This window comes from Miniopterus schreibersii (assembly GCF_964146895.1).
Source record: "Miniopterus schreibersii genome assembly, chromosome: 7".
NCBI lineage: Eukaryota > Metazoa > Chordata > Mammalia > Chiroptera > Miniopteridae > Miniopterus > Miniopterus schreibersii.
In genome coordinates this window covers 68739612-68761560 of record NC_138108.1, presented here as the reverse complement: position 1 = coordinate 68761560, position 21949 = coordinate 68739612, and the positions used below count along the sequence as shown (strand labels likewise).

The 21949-nt window shown below is 34.7% G+C and overlaps 1 protein-coding gene across 2 annotated transcripts in view; it reads right to left on the bottom strand.

Moving 5' to 3' along the window:
* Positions 1-1437: 1437 nt before the first annotated feature.
* The window catches only part of DARS1 (aspartyl-tRNA synthetase 1), a 53766-nt gene continuing 33254 nt past the window's right edge, over positions 1438-21949 (bottom strand). The window contains exons 6-16 of one of the 2 annotated variants that reach the window (XM_081141968.1): positions 20457-20537; positions 19294-19353; positions 18021-18132; positions 17050-17184; positions 14101-14248; positions 12602-12748; positions 11278-11320; positions 9898-9978; positions 8729-8840; positions 8476-8547; positions 1438-3352 (exon numbers count right to left, since the gene is read on the bottom strand). In XM_081141968.1, coding sequence (XP_080998094.1) covers positions 3261-3352; positions 8476-8547; positions 8729-8840; positions 9898-9978; positions 11278-11320; positions 12602-12748; positions 14101-14248; positions 17050-17184; positions 18021-18132; positions 19294-19353; positions 20457-20537 — 1083 coding nt within the window. In that variant the 3' untranslated portion in view covers positions 1438-3260. The remainder of the gene's footprint in view (positions 3353-8475; positions 8548-8728; positions 8841-9897; positions 9979-11277; positions 11321-12601; positions 12749-14100; positions 14249-17049; positions 17185-18020; positions 18133-19293; positions 19354-20456; positions 20538-21949) is intronic. The other variant, XM_081141969.1, reaches the window with a different exon arrangement.

Sequence of the window (21949 nt, the reverse complement as noted above, 5' to 3'; positions counted from 1 at the left end):
GGGAGTGCAGGAGGCAGCCGATCAATGACTCTCTCATCATTGATGTTTCTATCTCTCTCCCTCTCCTTTCCTCTCTCTGAAATCAATAAAGATATATTAAAAAAAAAATTAACTTGAAATGGATCATAGACCTGAAAGGGCTCAAATTATTAAAAATATAGAAGAAAACATAAAAAATACTTGTGTCACTGGGTTAGGCAGAGATTTCTTAAACATCACAAAAACCACAACTATAAAATTAAAAACTTTTGCTCTTTATAAGGCAGTTAAAGAAAAAAAGAAAAGGCAAGCCACAGACTGGGAGCCAACACATACATCTGACAAAGGGCTCATATTCACAATATATAAAGAGCTCTTATAATTCAAGCAGAAGACAATCCAATAAAAGAAATGAGCAAAAAATATGAAGACACTTCACTGAAGAAGATATACAAATGGCCAATAAGCACATGAATAGATGCTCAATATCATTAATCAATAGGGAAATGCAAATTAAAGTTACAGTGAGATACAATGAAACAACCACAAGAATAGCTAAAATCTAAAAAGATTGACATTTCTAAGTTTTAGCGATGATGTGCAGCAACTTGAACTCATCCACTGCTTGTGGAAATGCAAAATTGAGGATAAGCAAGTTGAGGTTAAGCAATTTACTCAAGATTATACAGCTAGCAAATAGCAAAATCAGGATTTGATTCTAGGTAGTGTAGGCACAGAATCCATACTTTTTATTCCTCACATCTATCTGCCTACTTTGAAAATACAAGATACTCAGTTACAAACTATAAGAATTAATGAGTTCAGGAATGTTGCTGCATTAAAAAACACACACACATATATATAAACTGATAACTGATGTTTTATGCCTTATTAACAAACAATTTAAAAATGTAATTAAAAAAATTCCCATCCCATGAAAAGAATTGTAAGGTATTCTAGCATAAACTAAAAATTAAAAGCAATTTTGAAAGGTATTAAAGAAAAAAATACCACAAAAGGAAGGGATATACCATGTTCATTCATTAGAGGTTTAAAAGAGAGGAAAACTCTAAGTCCCAATTATTCTATAAATTCAAGGTAATTCCAACCAAAATCCCAAAATATATCTATCAAATAAATCTGCAAAACAATAGACAGTGTTTATAGAAACATAAAAATTTAGTTAAAATATAAAAACGAAAATATTTAAAAAATATTGAATTCATATAGTAGTTACCCTAGGGAAGGAAGGAATAGAATCTGGGTGGGTACATACAGGAAGTAGTGTATCCACAATTTCTTTTCTTCTAAAAAAAGAAAATATAAGAAGCAAATATAACATTGTTAAGATTTTATAAAGATGGGTATCAAGTACAATGGTATCCTTTTTATCATGCTCTAATCTGGTTGGCATGTTTGACATATCATAATAAAAATAATTAAATAAAAAAGATTGGATTATTCCAAGACTTTATAAACCATTTATTTTGAAAGACACTGTAATTCCATAGCTCCAAGACCATTTTATTATACTACATTAGGGCTTGTGGATTACACAATACAGAAAAAGATGAATGTTAGTCCATTATATTGTGTGGCTTAAATTTATTCTACACTTTTGGTGTGCCTATTATACTCCAATACTCTGGTAGGATATAAAAGATGTAAAAATTGTGTCTATTTTCAAAGAGCTCATAATCTAGATAATGAAATAAATTAACTTTCAAAAATAATGAGCAGCCTGGCTGGTGTGGCTCAGTGGTTAAGCATCGAACCTATGAACCTGGAGGTCACGGTTGAATTGCCAGTCAGGGCACATGCCTGGGTTGCGGTCTCGATCCCCAGTGAGGGGCATGCAGGAGGCAGCCGATCAATGACACTCTCATCATTGGTGTTTCTCTCCCTCTCTCCCTTCCTCTCTCTGAAATTAATAGACATATTTAAAAAATACTAATAATAATGATGAGCAGTTATTTATGGTCCAGGTGTAAAGCCCTTCCTTTCTGTGTGTTTGTGTGTTATTTTTCTTTTCCTGTAGGAAAATATTTGTGTTACATTGTTACATTGCCCATTCCACGTGATTCTCTGTAGAATTAACATTAGCATCAGCATATTTAATAATCTAGAGCAAAAGTGTTTTTAACTGTAATTCTTACATAGAAATTCCTTTTTTAGTAGGGAAGATGGAAGTGAATTTTAGTGACAGTCACTAAATACTAGTACTAGATAAAAATGGAAAATTCTGTAATAATTTTTAATTTATGTGAAATAAACTATTAAAGCAACTCAAATTATCAGCATTAAGAGCTCTATCCTTGCCCAGCCAGGCGATCAGGGTTCGGTTCCTAGTCAGGGCACATGCCCAGGTTGCGGCCTCAGTCCCCAGTCGGGGGCGTGTAGGAGGAGGCCGATCAATGACTCTCTTATCATTGATGTTTCTATCTCTCTCTCTCCCTCTCTTTTCCTCTCTCTGAAATCAATAAAGATATATTAAAAAAAGAATAAAAGAAAAAAAAAAAGAGCTCTATCCTTATACTCACCTGAACTTATATCTTGATATGAATACATGTTGTGAATATACCAGTTTTCATTTATTTTAGGTCATTTACATAAACCAGTTATATATTTTTTCTTTTCCCAAATTATAAAAGCCAAGAACCAGTTATAAAATCAGACTGCCATGAAGTTACACAAAGACAACTATAATTAGCTTTAAAATTTTACTGAAATTCAGTTTTAGAATTTAACAATTTAATACAATATTATATTGAATATTTTCTAACCAGTATTCTCACCTGCTTTACATGATTTCTGGACACAACTTTTAAGAATTGATACTTCCTGCCTAACTTTCCATAACATGTCAATTATACATTCATTAAAATCTCAGATACTTATCTAAAGTTTTTCTTATCTCAATGTCAGAATTAAAAAAATAAACTCAAATATTGAAAATTTAAGACAATAATATTGCATCAACTGTAATATAAAAAAGAAATTTACAATCTTAACTGTTTAAAATTGTTAACATTTACTGTAGTAATGTAGTATGAATTTTTAACGTAATCATATGAATTTTTCATTAAAATGTTCAACCATTTCCTACTGAAGCATGTTCAAAGTTATAAAAACCTTTTCCTTTAAAGGAACCTATACTGAATTAGTCCAAAAGTAATTGTGGCACTTTAGAGAAGACATTTATTTTACTGAATATTTTAAGTACCCAAGATGCTGCCCGATCAATAGCAGGTCACTGGAAAAAGTATAAAGCATGGCTTTCTTTAAGGAGTGAGTCGTTTGGGATCACGGGGGAACATTGAGGTCTGACGAATATTGTGCAATCCCAAAAACAGCATGGTCACTCGTTCCAACCCTAGGGAAAACAAAATAAATATTAATTCCTTTTCTGAAAACCTCTCAGGGCCTTACTTATTGAAAACTACCAACATAATATCACAGATCAATAAAATACTTTCCTTGTTAGGAAGGAAAATGACTTCTATTATTTCGAGTTGAATAAAACGGGATGTTTTAGATCTGATTCAGAAATAGAGACGGTGCTTATGAGGACAAAACGAGACATCCTTAAGTTACATGGAGTCTGTGAACGTGAACTACAAGAATCTATGTAAATGTCCAAAATTTATGATTTAAACAAACAAAAAACTCCATTGTTTAAACTTGTATGTTTTTAAGTAAGACCAGATTCTAATTATGTAGTCCAGGTCATCAGTATGGGAGGCATAAGCCTGTTCAAGGAAATTCATTAATGGAAGTACCAGAAATTCGTTGTAATTCGACAGACATAGAACATGGTGGTTCCTAGTATAAAAGACTCTAGCGTACATTATTGTACTAAATGCTTTGACTGCAGAAGAGATTGACTTTGCTTTGTGACTTAAATACCATATTACAGATAAGAACTAAGACCAAGATGGTGGCAGACTGAGTGGAAGCTACACTGACACTCTTCCAGGACTAAACTGGAATTACAACTAAAATATAGAAAAACCATCTTAAATAATCAACTGCAACTGAAGGCTATCTGAGGAGCACCCTGATAACCAAGGACAAAAAGCAGAGACCACATAAAGACTGGTAGGAAGTGTGGAGGCATGAGAGGGCTGACTGGGTTCCCACAGGCAGCCGCTGAAAGTCCACAGGGATATCTCAGCTGTTGGAGGTTCCCACTGAGGACTCTGAGGTCTAAACCACAAGCTGGGCTCCCCAGCTAAGAGCACCAGAACTGAGAAAGGTGCACACATAACATCTGGCTGTGAAAACCAATGGGGTTTCTGTCTGCCAGGGAGAGAGAGCTAGAAATACAAGCACCCTCTTAAAGGGGGAACACACAAAGTTTCTAGTGTAGCCACTGACCTTGGGCTCCAGCAGAGGGAGTGCAGAGTGGATTGGAGCTGTGTGAGGAGAATCTAGGGTTGTAGGCTGTGGAAATAGAGCTCAGAGGGCACCCCTCTGGATTCTTGTGCCAAGTCATTTCCCCATACTGCAGAGGACATCTTGCACAGGCAAACATTTACCTTCCAAGGAGCTTTTGCCTGAGGGGGAAGCAATTGCCCCACCCTGCTGGAAAACCTCTTGCCCTACCCCATGGAGTTTCTACAGCCTGAGGCTCACTAAGAGATTGAATAAGAGTCTCTGGGTGCTTTGAGTTTTTGATTCTGGAACCAGGACTTGGAAAAGTAGACTTTGTTGCACATCTTGGTCCTGTCCAAAGGCACCCAGCCCCAGAAGAGGAAACCAGAAGCTGTGGAGTGTGGAAAACTTCAAACAGGGTTCAAGGCCAGTCATAAACAGTGTCTGACATTGGCCAGCACCAGAGACCATCCAAAAGACTGGGAGTCCTAGCAGATCTACCTAATACACAGAAATAATTCCAAAATGGCAGCCAAAATGGGGAGACAAAAAAACAAGCCCCAAATGAAAGAACAAAGGATTTTCCAGAAGAGCTAAATGAAACGAAGATAAACAATCTATCAGATATAGCGTTCAGAATACTGATTATAAAGATGCTCAACAGCATGAAAAAAGATATAGAAACTATGAAGGAAATTAAGAATGACAATAGAAATAAGACAGGGTAGAAAAAAAGCACTCAATCAGAGAACCAAAAAGAAAAAACAATTTAAAAACAGGAGGAAAGTTTAAGGGAGCTGTGGGACAACATGAAATGTAACAATATTTGCATCATAGGAGTTCCAGAAGGGAAAGAAAGTCAGCAAGGGATAGAAAACCTGTTTGAAGAAATGATGGCAGAAAACTTCCCTAACCTGGTCAAGGAAAAAGTCTCACAAGTTCAGGAGGCACAGAGAGTCCCAAGCAAGAAGAACCCAAAGAGTCCCATGCCCAGACACATCATAATTAAAATGCAAAACATTCAAGACAAAGAGAAAATCTTAAAGGCAGTAAGAGAAAAGCAATTTGTTACCTACAAAGGAGCTCCCATAAGGCTGTGAGCTGATTTCTCATCAGAAACTCTACAGGCCAGAAGGGAATGGCATGAAGTATTCAAGGTAATGAAAAGCAAGGATCTGAAACCAAGAATACTCTATTCTGCAAGGCTATCATTCAAAACAGATAGTGAAATAAAGAGCTTCCCAGACAAAACAAGGCTAAAGGAGTTTATCACCACCAAACCAGCATTGCAAGAAATGTGGAAGGGACTGCTGTAATAAAAAGTTGAAAGAGAGAGAATGAGAAGCATAGGCATAAAGAAATAAAATGCAAATAGATAAGTACCTATAAATAATAACCTTAAATATAAATGGATTAAATGGTCCAATCAAAAGACATAGTGTATGGATGGATAAGAAAACATGACCCAAATATATGCTGTCTCCAAGAGACCCACCTTAGAGCAAAAGACTCACACAGGCTGGAAAAACAAACTTCTGGAGGACTTTAAAGGAGAGATAGAAAGCAATACAGTCATAGTAGGGGACTTTAACACCCCACTGACTTTACTGGATAGACCTTCCAGACAAAATATCAACAAGGAAACAGTGACTCTAAATGACACACTAGACCAGTTGGATTTAATTCACATTTACAGAACATTCCACTCCAAAGTTGCAGAATATACATTCTCCTCAAGTGCACATGGGACATTCTCAAAGAGACCACTTGTGAGGACACAAAACAAATCTCTACATGTTAAAGAAGACTGAAATCATATCAATCATCTTATTAGACATTTACACCATGGAATACTCTGCAGGTGTAAAAACAAAGGATCCCTTACCCTTTGAGACAGTATGGTGGGACCTGGAGAGTATTATGCTAAGCAAAATCAGCTAGTCAGAGAAAGACAAGTGTCACATGATCTTACTCATATGTAGAATCTAATGAACAAAATAAACCAATGAACAAAATAGATCCAGAGATATAGAAGCATGGAAAAGACTGATGAATCTGAGAGAGAAGGTGAGGGTGGGTGGGTGGGGAGAGAGTAACATAAGAATTTATATGCTTATATGCATAACCCATGGACACATGGAGGGGATCAGTGGGGGGAAAAAGGGGACATTTGTAATATTTTCAACAATAAAGATAAATTTAAATTAAAAAAAATAGTAACAAAAAATAGAAGAAAGAATTAAGACGACGTAACATCTAAAAAACAGAACAAAACTAGCAAATGGAACTTTTTATGTGCAATTTGATTTATCTATTTCACTAAAGCTGTAGAAGACTAATATACCACATAAAGAAGGCACAAGGTCAGAGAATATTTTTATATAATAAGCGCTTTTACTTTTAAAGGAATATACTTAACTCTAAAAAAGAAATATAAACAAGAGAATTAACATTTTTATTACTATTCCTTACCAAAAAGTATCTGCAGACATGTACTTCAACTTAGTATGACAGTAATCTAATACTAACCAAGGTGGTATTTTGATAACCATTCAAATGTCCTCTTTCACAAAGTGAGATTAAAATTTACATTGTTGTCCAGCCGGGCGTGGCTCAGCGGTTGAGCGTCGACCTAGGATCCAGGCGATCGAGGTTCGATTCCCGGTCAGGGCACATGCCCGGGTTGCGGGCTGCAGCCGATCAATGACTCTCTCATCATTGATGTTTCTATCTCTCTCTCTCCCTCTCCTTTCCTCTCTCTGAAATCAATAAAGATATATTTAAAAAAAAAAAATTTTACATTGTCAAATCAGTCACAAAAGTTTGTAATGTTACACAAAATGAACACTACTGAATGCTCTAAGAGAAAATAGTTATAAATGTCTCATTAAAACTTAAACTATATGTTCACTGTAGCTTTGGTTGTAATACTAAAAGGCTGGTAACAACCTACATGTCCATCAGTAGGAAGCTGGTTAACAAGGTTATGGTGTATACTTTCAATGAAGTGTATGTAGTGATAAAGGATGAAAAAGCTCTTGAGGTATTGATAAAGAATAAGTTACAAAATATAGCAAGTGAAAAATGCAAGGTATTGAATGGTTTATATAGTATGCTACAATTTATACAAAAAATATTTTTAAAAGTGTGTATATTTTTGCATATGCAAAGACTATCTTTGCATAGGGAGGTGAATGCACACTCCTCTATACCCTTTTAATTTGAAATCTTTGTAAGTATATTACCTATTCACCAAAACCCTCCAAACAAAAAAATTCAACAGAACTATAAATTCAGAATTCTTTTGAAGAGTCTTTGATATGGACATCCAAAAGTTTAAACATTTACTCATTTTAAATTACAGAGCAGCAGATTACATATACTCTAGAAGTGGTCCTAAAAGTCAATGAAATGTTTTAGCAGCAACTATTTAGCAGTAATCTGAGCTAATTCCAGGGACACCTTTCTTTCTTTCTTTCTTTCTTTTTTTTAAAGAGTATATGAGGTGTTTGTTTTTTTAAAAATATATTTTTATTGATTTCAGAGAGAAGAAGGGAGAGGGAGAGAGGGATAGAAACGTCAATGATGAGAGAGAATCATTGATCAGCTCCCTTCTATGTGCCCCCTATTGGGGATCAAGCCCACAATCCAGGCAGTGCCCTGACTAGGAATTGAACCCGTGACCTTCTGGTTCATGGGTCGATGCTCAACCACTCGGCCACACTGGCCGGGCTCAAGGGACAGCTTTAATTTGGGCTAATCTGAATGAACTCATGGGTGAAAGAAAACAAGGTATTCCATTTATAAGCCATTTTGCTTTTAAACAATTAAGACTAACAGAATGGCTAGAACTTTATTACAAAATTTTAGAACTCACAAGTTAGCTGTTCATTTTGTTCTCCGGAAATCAAATTTTCACTTAATAATAACTCACTTTAAAAATTCTTACAACTCAAGTTTGTTACACTTAACACTTATGGACTTATTTATAAGCAATAACAATATACAAAATTTACTTTTTGTAATCTAATGCTGAACAAATTTAGTTAGGACTGAATGAACACTTTGCCAAATGAAATCTGGGTTGGAAATATTGTTGTCATAATATTAAAGGAATATTACCAATGCCTCCACCAGCATGAGGAGGAGCTCCAAAGCGGAAGGAATCAATGTATGCCTTAATTTTCTCCAAATCTACAAAAGAACCCAAAACAAACATAATTTACCACTTTATTTAGCTTTAAAAAGGTACAAAAGCAATTACTGTTAAATGAAGAATTAAGAAAATGACTGTTTCTGAGGAGTCCTTAAAGAGTGTTAAATGAGGTATTTTCAGAATATACATTACTCTCCTAAATATATTTAAGTTGTTTACCAATTCCATGATGTAAGGCTCTCTCTGTTAACAGCTGAGGATCATGTATTCTTTGAGCTCCTGACAGTATTTCTTCTCCTCTCATGAACATGTCATAAGAGTTGGACTGTTTCTGCAGGAAAAACAAACAAACCAAAAACATCACTTTTCAAAAGTGCCTACCATTCTATTTCCATCACAAACACGTGGGGAGAAAAAAGTCTCTGTTGCATGAAGAGCAAGTTCATTTTTTCCTACAACTGATGATGTACCTGCTCCAATGAACATATGTTGTTTCTCTAAAACAGGTTAAATTAGCAAGGTTTGAATAGTAACTTCTTCTTTTCCTCTATCAGATTTCATACTCTCCTTCTCCCACACCTTCCGATATCAAATCAGAGCACCATATCTAACTTATAAGAAGTACTGCTGATTCTCATTTCACTTTATCAACAGAAATGTTTTTAAGCGGGTCACTTTTGGAACTTCAAATTATCAATTAAAATTTTTTCTTTATTTTAAGGGAAGCAAATTAAACATCAATTTACCATAGCTTAACCTATTCCCTATCAGGTTTTAACTTACTTTCCTTGTCTTTCAATAAACCAGTGGCTCTCAAAGTGTGATTCCTGGATCAGTAGCCTCAGTATTACCAGGAACTTGTTAGAAATGCAAATTATCAAGCCCTACCCCAAACCAACTAACCAGAAAGTCTGGTGATGGGGTCCAGAAATGTGTGTTTTAAAAAGCCCTCCAAGGGATTCTGATGTACACTAATGTTTGGGAACCACTACAATGGAAAAACAGTAAAAGGCCACAAGACATTATTTAGATTAACTCCCAAGGACAGAATCTGAACTCTTAGTTCAAGGTCAAAAATCGATTTTACTAATGTCTGCAAAATCTAGTAATACTATTTATTATTTCTATGGTGTTTCTGCCTCATAAATCTTCAAAAAATGACACATAAAAATGATTTTTAATATAGGCTTTTAGAACTAATTTACTAGAATATTCAGATTTCACTTTGACCTCAATTAACAGAAACTAGCAGTAATCCACATAACAACATGACCATTGAAACTGCAAATTACTGATGAAAACCATTATTCCCATTGTATAATTTGACACAGTGACAATAACATGTTCCTTCTTCCCCAAAGCAGGTTATTTAAAATCAAATTACTTACAGAATTTCTTGGGTCAGGCATGGTATAGAAAGGTCTTACAGCCAATGGATATTTATCAAGAATATAAAAATCTGTATCATACTATAAAAAGAATAAATATGATTATAATAGGTTTCTAAAAAGTTTAATAAAAGTAAAAAGAAGGCTAACATTTTGGTAATTAACAGTCCTTTTTTTTAATACATAAGTTTTGTGCTTCAAAAATCACTATAATTACACTGCATATAAAATAAGTATTCTATTTCTTTCAAGTAATATCTGTAGCCAAAGGTATTTTGCCATATTATAAATTCTTCTAATACTTAATTTTTAGGAGCTGCTGACTATTCAATCATAGATCAAATGTTCATTTTTCTTATTTGGAGCAGGGCATGTAATCTCTCCCAGTTTCTCCTACACTGAAAATTATGCTGCGGTAAACTTCTTTGATTTTCACTTTTTCCTTTGCTATTCTAGCTCATTTAGTCCTTCAGATGCATTGTATAGCTGTTTATATCAAATTATCCCAAATATCTTTAGGTTTTACAAAGAGTAACAAAAAATTTAAATCTATAAATTATTTCGGAAAAACTAACACCTTTATAATATTCATCTTCAAAAAACCTTGATCATCTTCCCAATAATTAAAGTTTTAGTTTAGATATCTAAAAGGAATTTGGTACTTTTCTTCAATGAAAACTACAATTGAAATAAATAACATTAACATGAAATTATGACATTTTTGTTAGAACACTCTGTGACCTAGATATAACTAAAAAGAAACCAATCACATTTCAACTGTTTTGACGTTAAAAATTTTTGCAAAGACTGGAGTGTAGAGGGAATGTCAACAAAGCTGACAAACTGAAATTGGCTCTGCTGAAACATCATTTTAAAGGTATAAATTCAATCTGTGCAGTTCCAGAAATACAGGTTAGTTTCCCAGACAGTTTAACAGTTTAGAGTGCAACCAGCAGGAGGCGCTCAAGGACTGTTTTAATTTCACCACACAATTTTCTTAATTTCTTTAAACACCACACTAAGTTTAGCTTTTATTTTCTTTGGAGTTTTAGAAAATGAGATAGGAAAATAGCTTTCACATAAGAGGCAGAAAGGAAATTCATTCTCCCTCATCTTGAGGTCCTTTCTAACTAACCTGACATAGATAACACTTTGAGATACTTCAGTACAACTTAGTACAAAAATTGAGTTAAATCGTTTGGGCAAAGCCTGTTTGAATATTTTTTATTTTTCCAAAATTAAAAAAAAAATGTCCCCCTTGGTTTTTATTTATTCTGGAATCATATTATTCTAGGAAAATTAGTCCCCTCTGCAACTGTTTAGTATCAAGGATACATTTCAGATTTAGAAACAGAAATCCAGCATATACAAAAATCCTACCTTTTCCTTTACTAAACGACCCAACAGTTTTTCATTTGGTGTACTAGGGGAAAAAAAAGATAACATGAAATTAGGTGTTTGACTAGCTTTTAAAGAGTTAATAGGGCACCTCTTCTACTTGAAGTTCTCAAAGAATAAAAAATCCAGCCAAAATACACAATGGTCTATCCTGCTCCTTATTAAATGGCACGGATTACTGAAAACTACTTATAAGTGCACCTGATACAATGATTTAGCATTTAGTAGGTGCTGCTTAATAATATTTAAATAAAACCATAAAGAGAATTTAGGAATTCATTGATTCAGAAATAATATGGATGAAATAATTTCCTATAATCACAAATAATGAAAGTTCACTATATGAACATAGGCTATTCTTGCCATTAAATGGTTCCACTTTAAAGTGGTCTCTCCCTTTTGTTACTCTTCATCAAAGGTTTATGAAACAAAAATCAGTATTTCCTAATCTTTAAAATATAATAGTGTTTATATAAACCAGTTAAATTTCTATAGCCAAGGGGTTGCTACTTTAGTATCTACCCTATTTAAGAACAATTTCCAAAATACTCACAAAAATACTGTCTAATTTAAAGTAATGATAGAATGGTTTGCCTTAAGATGTCATCTAGTAATGTAGGGGGATGCTTAAAATCATATATATAAACATATTTGTTAAACAAACAAAAATAAAGGATATTTTTTGAATGAAATGTTTTTAGAAAAGCCCTAAAAAATAACAATCATCATTCCATTCCGTTTTACAACCATATGAATTGCTGTGAGGCCTTAAATATTTTAACCTAAGAACACTTGAATAAAATATAAGTAGATAATAATTTCAAATCTTTATTAAACTACATAATTTGTTTCAAAATTATAAGTTGTATGATCTGAATTTAGGTAATATAATACTGTATATCAAATAAATAAGTTATTTTTATAAACTTTTGGAGATCTTAACAGTTTTCTGCCCTAGTTCTGTGTGGGGATGGATTTAGACTGCTACCTTATCTAACACCACTGATTGAAAAAGAGAGGTAACATATTAGATGACAAAAATCACAGGCAAAAGTCTCTATTTTTTAAAGCATTACAAACTAGGGAAGAGGGGAGCAAAAATGGTGTTTATTGACGCTTAGGCAAACCACATTAAATCATTATTTCAGATCACACATTAAACAAAAACAGCATCATACTAAATACCCAAAAGTTAATAAAACTAAAGTTTATCAGCTGGGCAAAAAAATTGATCATTCACTAATATACTCATTCTTGCATTATCTTAAACCTAGTTACTACAGTTTTAAAAATCACAAAGACAAACCTCAGGTCTTCTTCATCTCCCATTTCAATTCCAGCTTCCCTAAGCATAGCCAATGCTTCACAATACTCTAGTCTTAAAGTGGGCTCCAAAAATTTGAATGGCTCACATGGGAATTGTTTATTCACTGTCTGAATTTCAGTTTGAAACCTATTAGAATAATGATTTAGAGTTAATAATAATGCGTGAGATAAATGTTTTTCCCGCAAGAGGTCACTGGCAATATGTCAAAAATCATTACAATTTTTTTTTTTTATTAATACTGATGAAATAAGAAACATACATATAGCTTTTACTCTCCCACACACTTGCTACATTTTTCTTCTTTTAGCAAAGAAACATTTTAAACATTTCACAGGAGTCACTCTGTGCAATGATGAGGAAATGAAAACCTAAGTTCACAGAAGCTCCATGGTCAGCTGAGTACCTGCCAGCTGAACCACTCAGCCCCACAGGCCCCCCCACCTAGCTGTCCAGAGAGTCAGTTCCTAAGTGGTCAGTTGGCAGGGACCCAAGAGCCTACTGTACATACTATTAGTTCTATGCATTCCAGTGATAACAATTTTGGAATGCAGAGGTAACTCAAAAGGAAATGTTTTTAGAGCAAAGCTCTCTGTGAAAAATCAGCCTCAGTGCAGAAATTGCCTTGGGGACTTTTAGGCTCTTCTGTAAGAGTAGCAACAGCTAAGCAAAAAATACCTGGTAGGTACTGAGTACTATCTTTGTCACATAAAATCATCTTTGAATCAGGGTATATACCAAGAAAATGTTACCAAGAAATTATTTAAGTTAAAGAATGGAGTTTAAACACTTAAAATATTTAATACCATTTCTCAATCTTATGTTGTCTGTCACCATTGTGGCATTAAAGGATTAAAACTTTCTTCCCAGTTGGTGTGGCCCAGTGGCTGAGTGTCAACCAATGAACCAGGAGGTCACAGTTCAATTCTCGGTCAAGGTACATGCCTGGGTTTCAGGCTCGATCCCCAGTAGGGGGTGTGCAGGAGGGAGTAGATCAATGACACTCTCTCATCATTGATGTTTCTATTTCTTTTTTCCTCTCCATTCCTCTCTCTCAAATCAATTAAAAAAAAAAGATTAAAATTTTCTTTATAACTGATTTCAGCTAACATTGTTAGAAATGTAAACTACCCATTTCATGAGGCATTAAAAAATCAGGTTTTTTAACTGCTATGAAGAGATATTCAGGATGTCAGTATAAAGGGAAATACAAATATAGTTAGGCTGCTCACAATTTGGTAAACATCCCCACCAAAATGAGGTTAACTAGCTGAATTGACAATGGAGTTGGATCCAGAATAGTATTTTGAGCATGGATTTTTTTTCACTAATTAACTGATCATCTAACTAGCAAGTCTATATACACACAAATGTTCAATAAAAACTTATACATTTCAGTTCAAGAATTGCTTTATTCTGAAGAACCCAAACTGATCTGAAATCCAGTCCAGTTAGGAATATAAAATATATATATATTTTACCTCTCTTGAAGTCCTTTGAATATCTGTACTAAGGTGTCAGCAATTTCTTCCACAACTTCATGGTAATGGTAATTAAAAGCCATTTCAATGTCCAAACCGACAAATTCAGTTAGATGTCTGTGGGTATTAGAGTCTTCAGCTCTGAATACTGTAACATTAATAAAAGAAATACACAATAAACAGTGTTTTAAATTTCAGAAAAACAGGGATTTAACTACAAAATTCTATTTACTAGTACTCAAATGGTACTATTTTCATATCACTATAAGGTTGGAAAGACCTTTGACAAGCCATTTGTTTCAGCATTCTCTTGGATGGCAAGTTCATTACAAACTCCTACAGTCATGTAGTAAAAGCTGCGACAAACGTAAATTAATGAGACTCACAAGAACCCTGAGGGAATACAAGATCCTGAGGTGCCTTCTCAATAATTAAAAATATCCAATATAGTGAGTTCTCAATTTTATTAAAACTTGATTCAAGCTAAATGAAATCTGTATAAATGAAGCAACATTATACATATTTCAGCCATTACCTCAGTCCAGCTCTTATCCTCACTGCACTTTCTAGTCTTCCTGACTCTAGCCCTGTTTCAGCTTTCCTTCATGCTCTCATAATTTAATCCTATCCTATATTTCCCATTTCTTCTTAATACTAACTAGTCTTTTTTAAAGAAATGTTTTTATTGATTTTTTAGAGAGAGAGGATGGGGGGGGGGGAGAAACATCAATTGGTTGCGTCCCGTACGCACCCTGACTGGGAACCGAATCTGCAACCTGGGCACGTGCCCTGACCGGGAATCGAACCAGCGACCTTTTGGTGCAAGGGACAACGCTCAACCAACTGAGCCGCACCGGCCAGGGCAATACTAACTAGTCTTCTTTTTATTTTCTCCCATGCTCTTAACTCATCTTGCTTCTTCTGACTAGAATGCCATCTTCATTGTCTTTATCTCCTATTCCATCCTTAAAGCCCATTTCAGTTTGAATTTTCTTTCATGGTGACTAGCAAACTCCATCTTTTTCCTCTTTTTTACACAACCTATACCACATAATTAACATCAACCTGCTGGTTCTATAGCACAATCAGATTATTTGCTGTGAAAATCAGTTGATTATTCCCTATGGCTGCTATATGTATGCAATGTCTTATTGTGTCTTGGGAGCAGGGACAATATTTATTTCCTTATCACTCAGAGCATGGTCTGCAAACCAGCAGCATCAGCATGACCTGGGAGCTTGTGAAAACTGCAGAACCCCAAGTCTCACCCAGATCTCCTGCATTTTAACAAGATCCCCAGGTGATTTGTGCGCACATTAACTTTTGAGAAGTGCTGGTTGAATCTTCTTTTATGTACAAGGTACCTAGCACAAGGTCATATATGCAGCAAGTGTTCAGCAAATAATTGTTTAATAGATTCAGAAAATTAAGACACTTAATGACCTTGCCAGTTTCTCTATTAACAGGTATTTAATTTACCTTAAGCTATCAAAAAACTTACATATATAAACTAACTTGGTAAGTTTTAAAGAATGAAGTAAAGCTGTTTTTTGCTTATAATTAGCTTCATAAAAGAATCTGCCTCATGATTATGGGTCCGTGCTTGACTTTTGGCAAATATATCTTAAAAACCATGTTAATATAATCTATTAAATCCAGACATTTGTTAGTAATTTCTAATGGACTTTAGCATATTATCAATACTAAGGACAGTACAAATAGTAATAGTAAAAAAGAACAGCTTTGGAATAAGATCGGTAGCAAAGTATACAGAGGCACATTTATAAATTTACAACAGTAGTAAGGAGCTATCAAGGACAACAAAATAATTACTTGGAGGATTATAACTACTTGTTCTTTAATATTGAAAAAGAGCTGAAAGGACAGTCCAAATGGGAGCTAATTCTATTCTAATTACACTTAAGTATAATAAATAATATACTTATATATATTTCAGAGGGCACATATCTTCAAAGCATGCACTTTTATTTATTTACTTTTATTTATTTTTTTAAGTTTCTTTATCTTTATTGTTGAGAATATTACAGATGTCTCCTTTTTTCCCCCATTGACCCCCCCAGGCTTTCCCCATACCAATGTCTGTGTCCATGGGTTATGCTTATAAGCATGTAAGTTCTTTGATTAATCTCTCCCCACCCACTCCCCACTCCCCGCCTTCCCTATGAGATCCCTCAATCTGTTCCAAAAGAATGCATTTTTTTAAAAAAAATATATATCTTTATTGATTTCAGAGAGAGGAAAGGAGAGGGAGAGAGAGATAGAAGCATCAATGATGAGAAAGTCATTGATCAGCTGCAGCCCACAACCCAGGCATGTGCCCTGACCGGGAATCGAACCCCGATCTTCTGGATCCTAGGTCGATGCTCAACCGCTGAGCCACGCCTGGCCGGGCCAAAAGCATGCATTTTTAAAATGAGACAGTCTCAAGATACAAGTTTTCTTCAGCATTCTTCTGTAGGCATGTATGATTCTAGTCACATGAATGATGCTCAACTGTTTAAAGAACTACTGAAAATACAATTTTGGGGGGCAATATCTAAGAAACATTGTCATTTTTACCTCAAAGTCTAGTGTTTATGTAGTTAGTATATAAAAAGATTTAAGCTTTAAAAATGTCTATGTAAAATGTGTTTCTAGCCCTGGCCAGGTGGCTCAGTTGGTTGGAGTATTATCCCGTACACCAAAAGGCTGGAGGTTTGACTCCTGCTTAGGGAACATACCTAGGTTGCTGGTTCAATCCCTGGTCAGGGCATGTACAGGAGGCAACCAACTGATGTTTCTCTCTCACTCTCTCAAAAAATCAATAAAAACATATCCTTGGGTAAGGGTTAAAAATAAAATAAAATAATAAAATAAGATGTGTTTCTAAAACCCTAACTATGGTACAATTAATGAATTTTGAGAAAACATTAACTACCAAAACCTTACCTGGTCCAATACAGAAAACCTTTTCAAAATCAGCACAAATACACATCTGCTTGTACAGCTGTGGGGACTGAGCCAGATACGCATTATTTTTGAAATATGACACAGTAAATACATTGGCTCCTCCTTCACTGGCAGCTGAAATATAAACATTTATGTTATTATAATCAAATGTAAGTGTATCAGTGCAAACTTCTGGTAAAAACAGTTTATACTTTTGATTCAAGTACTTCACTTAAAACAAAAACCACCACACTAGAAAATCAAAAATTGCAGAGAAACCATAGTCTATATATGTTTGATACCTGATTCAAAACAGTTTACAGTTAGAAGAGATTTGCTTCTTTGGCTATACCTTCATTTTACTTCTTTGGATATATATGTTCCCTTCCTGCATCAATTTAAAATCTATTAAAGGTACTTTAGAGTTGTAACAATTTTTTACAAAGGAAAAAAAGATTGTCTTAAGGACTTTTCTAATTATCAAGAATTCAATGTTTAATTTTTAAATTTTCAACTAAATGCTATTAGCAACTCTAAAAAGGGTAAAATGATTAAGATAAGGTTCTCATATAAGAATAAGAATTCATGAGATTTTTCCAATCTGCAGTATTTAGTATTAGTTTTAAATGCAGTTTATACAAAACAAAATTGCAGTGTCAATTTAAAAAGAAACCTACATAATGAAGTAGTTCCTGGTGCAACTTATATGACAACAATCTTGCTTTGCGTGTTACTGTCTCACTTTATAATCACTATCACATAATGATTTCTGAAATAAGGGGATGTAGCATTACTGATGGAGATGTGACTGCTGCTATACAGCATAGTTTTTGAAATAAATAGTCTCAGAGCAATAAACCTTAAGGGTACTTGAGATCCTCAAATTAAAAACAAAACAAACAACCAATAAGAAGCAACTTGGAGGAAAGCAAATTATTTTTAAAAATTAAGAGAAATATCTTAAAGCATACCTGAGATAATTTTAGGAGTCTGAATCTCCACAAAACCTTTGTTAATTAAAGTTTCTCGGAAAAGATGGCAGATGCCAGACTGAAGACGAAAGACTGCCTGACTAGTTGATGTCTATAAGATAATAATAAAATCTAGTTAAATCAATTAGACACATGAAGGAAGTAAATGATACCTCCTGGGTGGTGCAGGGCTTAGTAGAGAACATAACGCCCCATCTAGAATGCTAGCTGATACTGCCATGAGGGCCCAGTATTGCCAGATTCATTTCCAACATTTTAAGGAGAGCTATTTAGATCTAACGTGAAAACTCCCATTTTCCAATGGTGGTAATAAAATAAAAAGATGTAGGCCAAAGACTAATAATACTCTTTGGGCCACATTCTAGAGGCAAAATGAATAACTTGTGTGAATAGCATAGGTAAATACAGTATTATGTTTAATTGCTGTGGCCAAAATTATGAAAACCCTGAGATTTCTAGGCAGTATCAAGAGGAGTTTTGATTACTGCTAGCCTTTTCTAAATACTACAAATTAATATGAAAAAGGTAAGAGTAGACAAAAAACAAATGATCACGGGAAACACAGGTGTACTTGATAAGGGCAGGCCTGTATGACTGCAGAAAAGCTGGAAAGAACCTGTAAGGTGAAAGAATGTAAGCTTTAGGTGGAATATGTCATGTATAGGAGAAGGATGTGGTCGAAACATTAAGAAAGAAAGATGACATTGGTTTTACTACAGTGACGAAACCACTGAAATCTTTCACTTGCAACCAAGCTAGAAAGGAAAACAGAAGCCTAAGAGATTACTATATAAATCAAAGGGCCAACTACTTATTATTGATTCTATGCTCAGATCAAATTCAGAGGATTGAGGCATTAATTACTAATCTTTACCAGGTTTTTCTAAAATCTGCACATAATCTGGTTCACAGTTTTGTAGTGATATTAATGGTTATTATGTTTCCACTTGCTTACTAACTTGCCTAAAACAGGTATCACCTGGAAGCAAGCCCTTTTACTGGCTTCATGTTCTTTTGTCTTTTTAAAACGATGCAAGTCAATATCCTGTGAACTGTACTACTTGACTGTTCTTGTTGCCTGTAATTCTTTTTTGGGGGAGAGTCAGTCAGAAAGGTAAACTTTCTTGTATTATCATACTTACACATAAGCAAACGACACTCAGTTCATGAGTCTGAGACTGGTATGTGTGTTATCCCTACCCCCCCTTGATTTTGGCATAATCATGTCACTTAAAAAATAAATGAGGAATACCCTAAGATCAATGACTCTGTTGTCTAATCTTGTATCTTGGTTAACAGTAGCTCTTCCTTCCTAAAAAAAATAAGAAAGAAAAACAGATTTTAATAATTTTTTTTCAGAACAAAAAACACTTTTAGAAGACATGTTTACTTTTAAGTGACAGATGTGTTTATGTGTGTTAATATTATGCCCCAATCTGGATTCAAAAAACAAAAAGCAGGGCTAGAGAAAAGTTACTGTTAAAAGAGAGAGAGGGAGGGAGGGAGGGAGATGGAAAGAAGAGAAATGAGAATAAACAGGGATTAATGCTTTTTTTTCCATCTCCCACCCCCAAAGCCTTGCCTCATTACTGAGACATTAAAAGAATTAACCGTTTGCACTGTCACTGATTCCCTGATTTTACCTGCTAGTTAAAAACTAAGGAAACAGATAAAAGCCAATAGAGTAGTAGTTTTCACTGTATGTTCTGGACACGGTGAGACACTTTCAGGGAGCCCATAAGTCAACATATTTTTCATAATACCTTTTCATTTTCATTTTCTCCTGACTATATTGAGGAGTCTTCCAAAGGCTTCATAATATATGCTATCATAATAAAATTAATGCAGAGGCAAACATGAGAATCTGTTGCCTATTAAGCTAGTTATTACAAAGATCTGTGGATGCATTTATATTATTGTTACTTATAATAAACTAATAAATATTAAAAATTTTGTTTTAACTTTTAATCACTGCAAATATTGACAGATATACCTACAAAAACAAAAGCCTGTGAGGTCAATTATTTTTATTTTTTAAAAATATATCTTTATTGATTTCAGAGAGAGGAAAGGAGAGGGAGAGAGAGAGAGAGAAACATCAATGATGAGAGAGTCATTGATCGGCTGCAGCCCGCAACCCGGGCATGTGCCCTGACTGGGAATCGAACCCTGATCGCCTGGATCCTAGGTCGATGCTTAACCGCTGAGCCACGCCCGGCCGGGCGAGGTCAATTATTTTTAAGAATGTAAAGGGATTCGTAGATCAAAACATTTGAGAACTGCTGATGTAAGAATAAACTTAAATAAGCTCGGATCAACAGGTACCCTTCATATAAAAGTAGGGCATCAGATTTTCAATGTTTTGTAAACTAAACATACAGAGGAAGCATAGTGTTTCAAAAGTATAATTTTTACCTCTTCTCCTTCCACCTCAGGCCGAATGGCATCATCCAGCTGCAGGGGCAAACGGGGTTCAGCCAAACTGATCACATAAATCTGAAAGTGAGAGATTACCAAAGAGATCACGAAGCACACAAAATTTGCTATCCTTTGCTTTAAAAAAAAAAAAATCTACAACTGACTTAAACATGAAGCAATATTTGCATACATCTTTAACTGTGGATAATAGTATTTCTTGCCTACCTCCCTGGGTTGTTGAAACACTCAAATGAGATAACATATCTACAAATACTCACCAATGTGATAAATAAGTAATAACTGGAGTTGAGGGGTCTGAGTTTAAGGCCTCGCTTTGTCACATAAAAGCTGTTGTTAGGGGAAAATCACTTAACCTCAGAGCTTTAATATTCTACTGTGTAAAATGAGGCCTGCAGTAAAAATCAAATGGAATAATGAATATAAAAACACTTTGCTCATTTGAAGGAGCCATTAACAAATGAGTTTTTATCACTGTTAACAGTACTTAGCCATTTTTACCACTAGAACTAAAGTCAGTCCAACTTTGCTATACCTCTCCTTCCTTTTCTCATTCTTTTCCTGAATATCCCTTCATTGCCTTCTCTCATTGATCATGTTGTATCTCCTTTCCTGCTGCTCTCTTGGTTGGGAACACCATAAGAGGTGTTAAAATCCATCAATATCCACTCACACTAACTTCACATTTTAGTGTTAAACAGCAGTTAGGTCCATAATGAATTAGCTACTCTCAAAAAACATATTACTCTATCAATTATTCCCAGCTACACCTGCAAAACCTGCTAAAGCACAAAAGAAAAAATTACTTAGTTAATTCAGGAAATCATATTCTTCTAGCTGATAGATCACATTTAGCATTCAGCTGAGACACTTCAAAAAAAGTGTCAGAAGGATACTCCAGTCCACCTCACAGTAAAATAGAATTATTTGTCACCACCTCCTATATGCAAGTTGTAGCACTTCCCTCTGATGACTTAACAGAAACTTGATCTGCAGTGCAAAGTTGGAAAACTAGACTGCTACTTCTTTTATTTTTAAAATTATGTCGTTTTATTGATTTTAGAGAGGAAGGAAGGGAGAGAAAGAGACAACCATTGACTGGCTGCCTCTTGCATCCCCCATACTAGGGATCAAGCCTGCAATTGAGGCATGTACCCTAACCAGGAATTGAACCTGTGACCACTTGGTGCATGGGGCAATGCTCAATGAACTAAGCCACATCGGCTAGGGCTTTTAAAAATTATTTTTATAACCAGTAGAAATTCATCGTCTCCTTCACTAGGTTGTGAGCACTCTGATCCCCAGAACCTCACGCAGTGTTTGGCACAAAGTATATCTCCAGTAACTAGTGGCTGAATAAATAAGTAAATAAATAAGTCACTGCTCATTATAAGATGCTATTTAGTATAAAATATTTATGCTTTGTGAGATACTTTATAATTATTTTTATTGAGGGAAAATTTGTCTCTAAG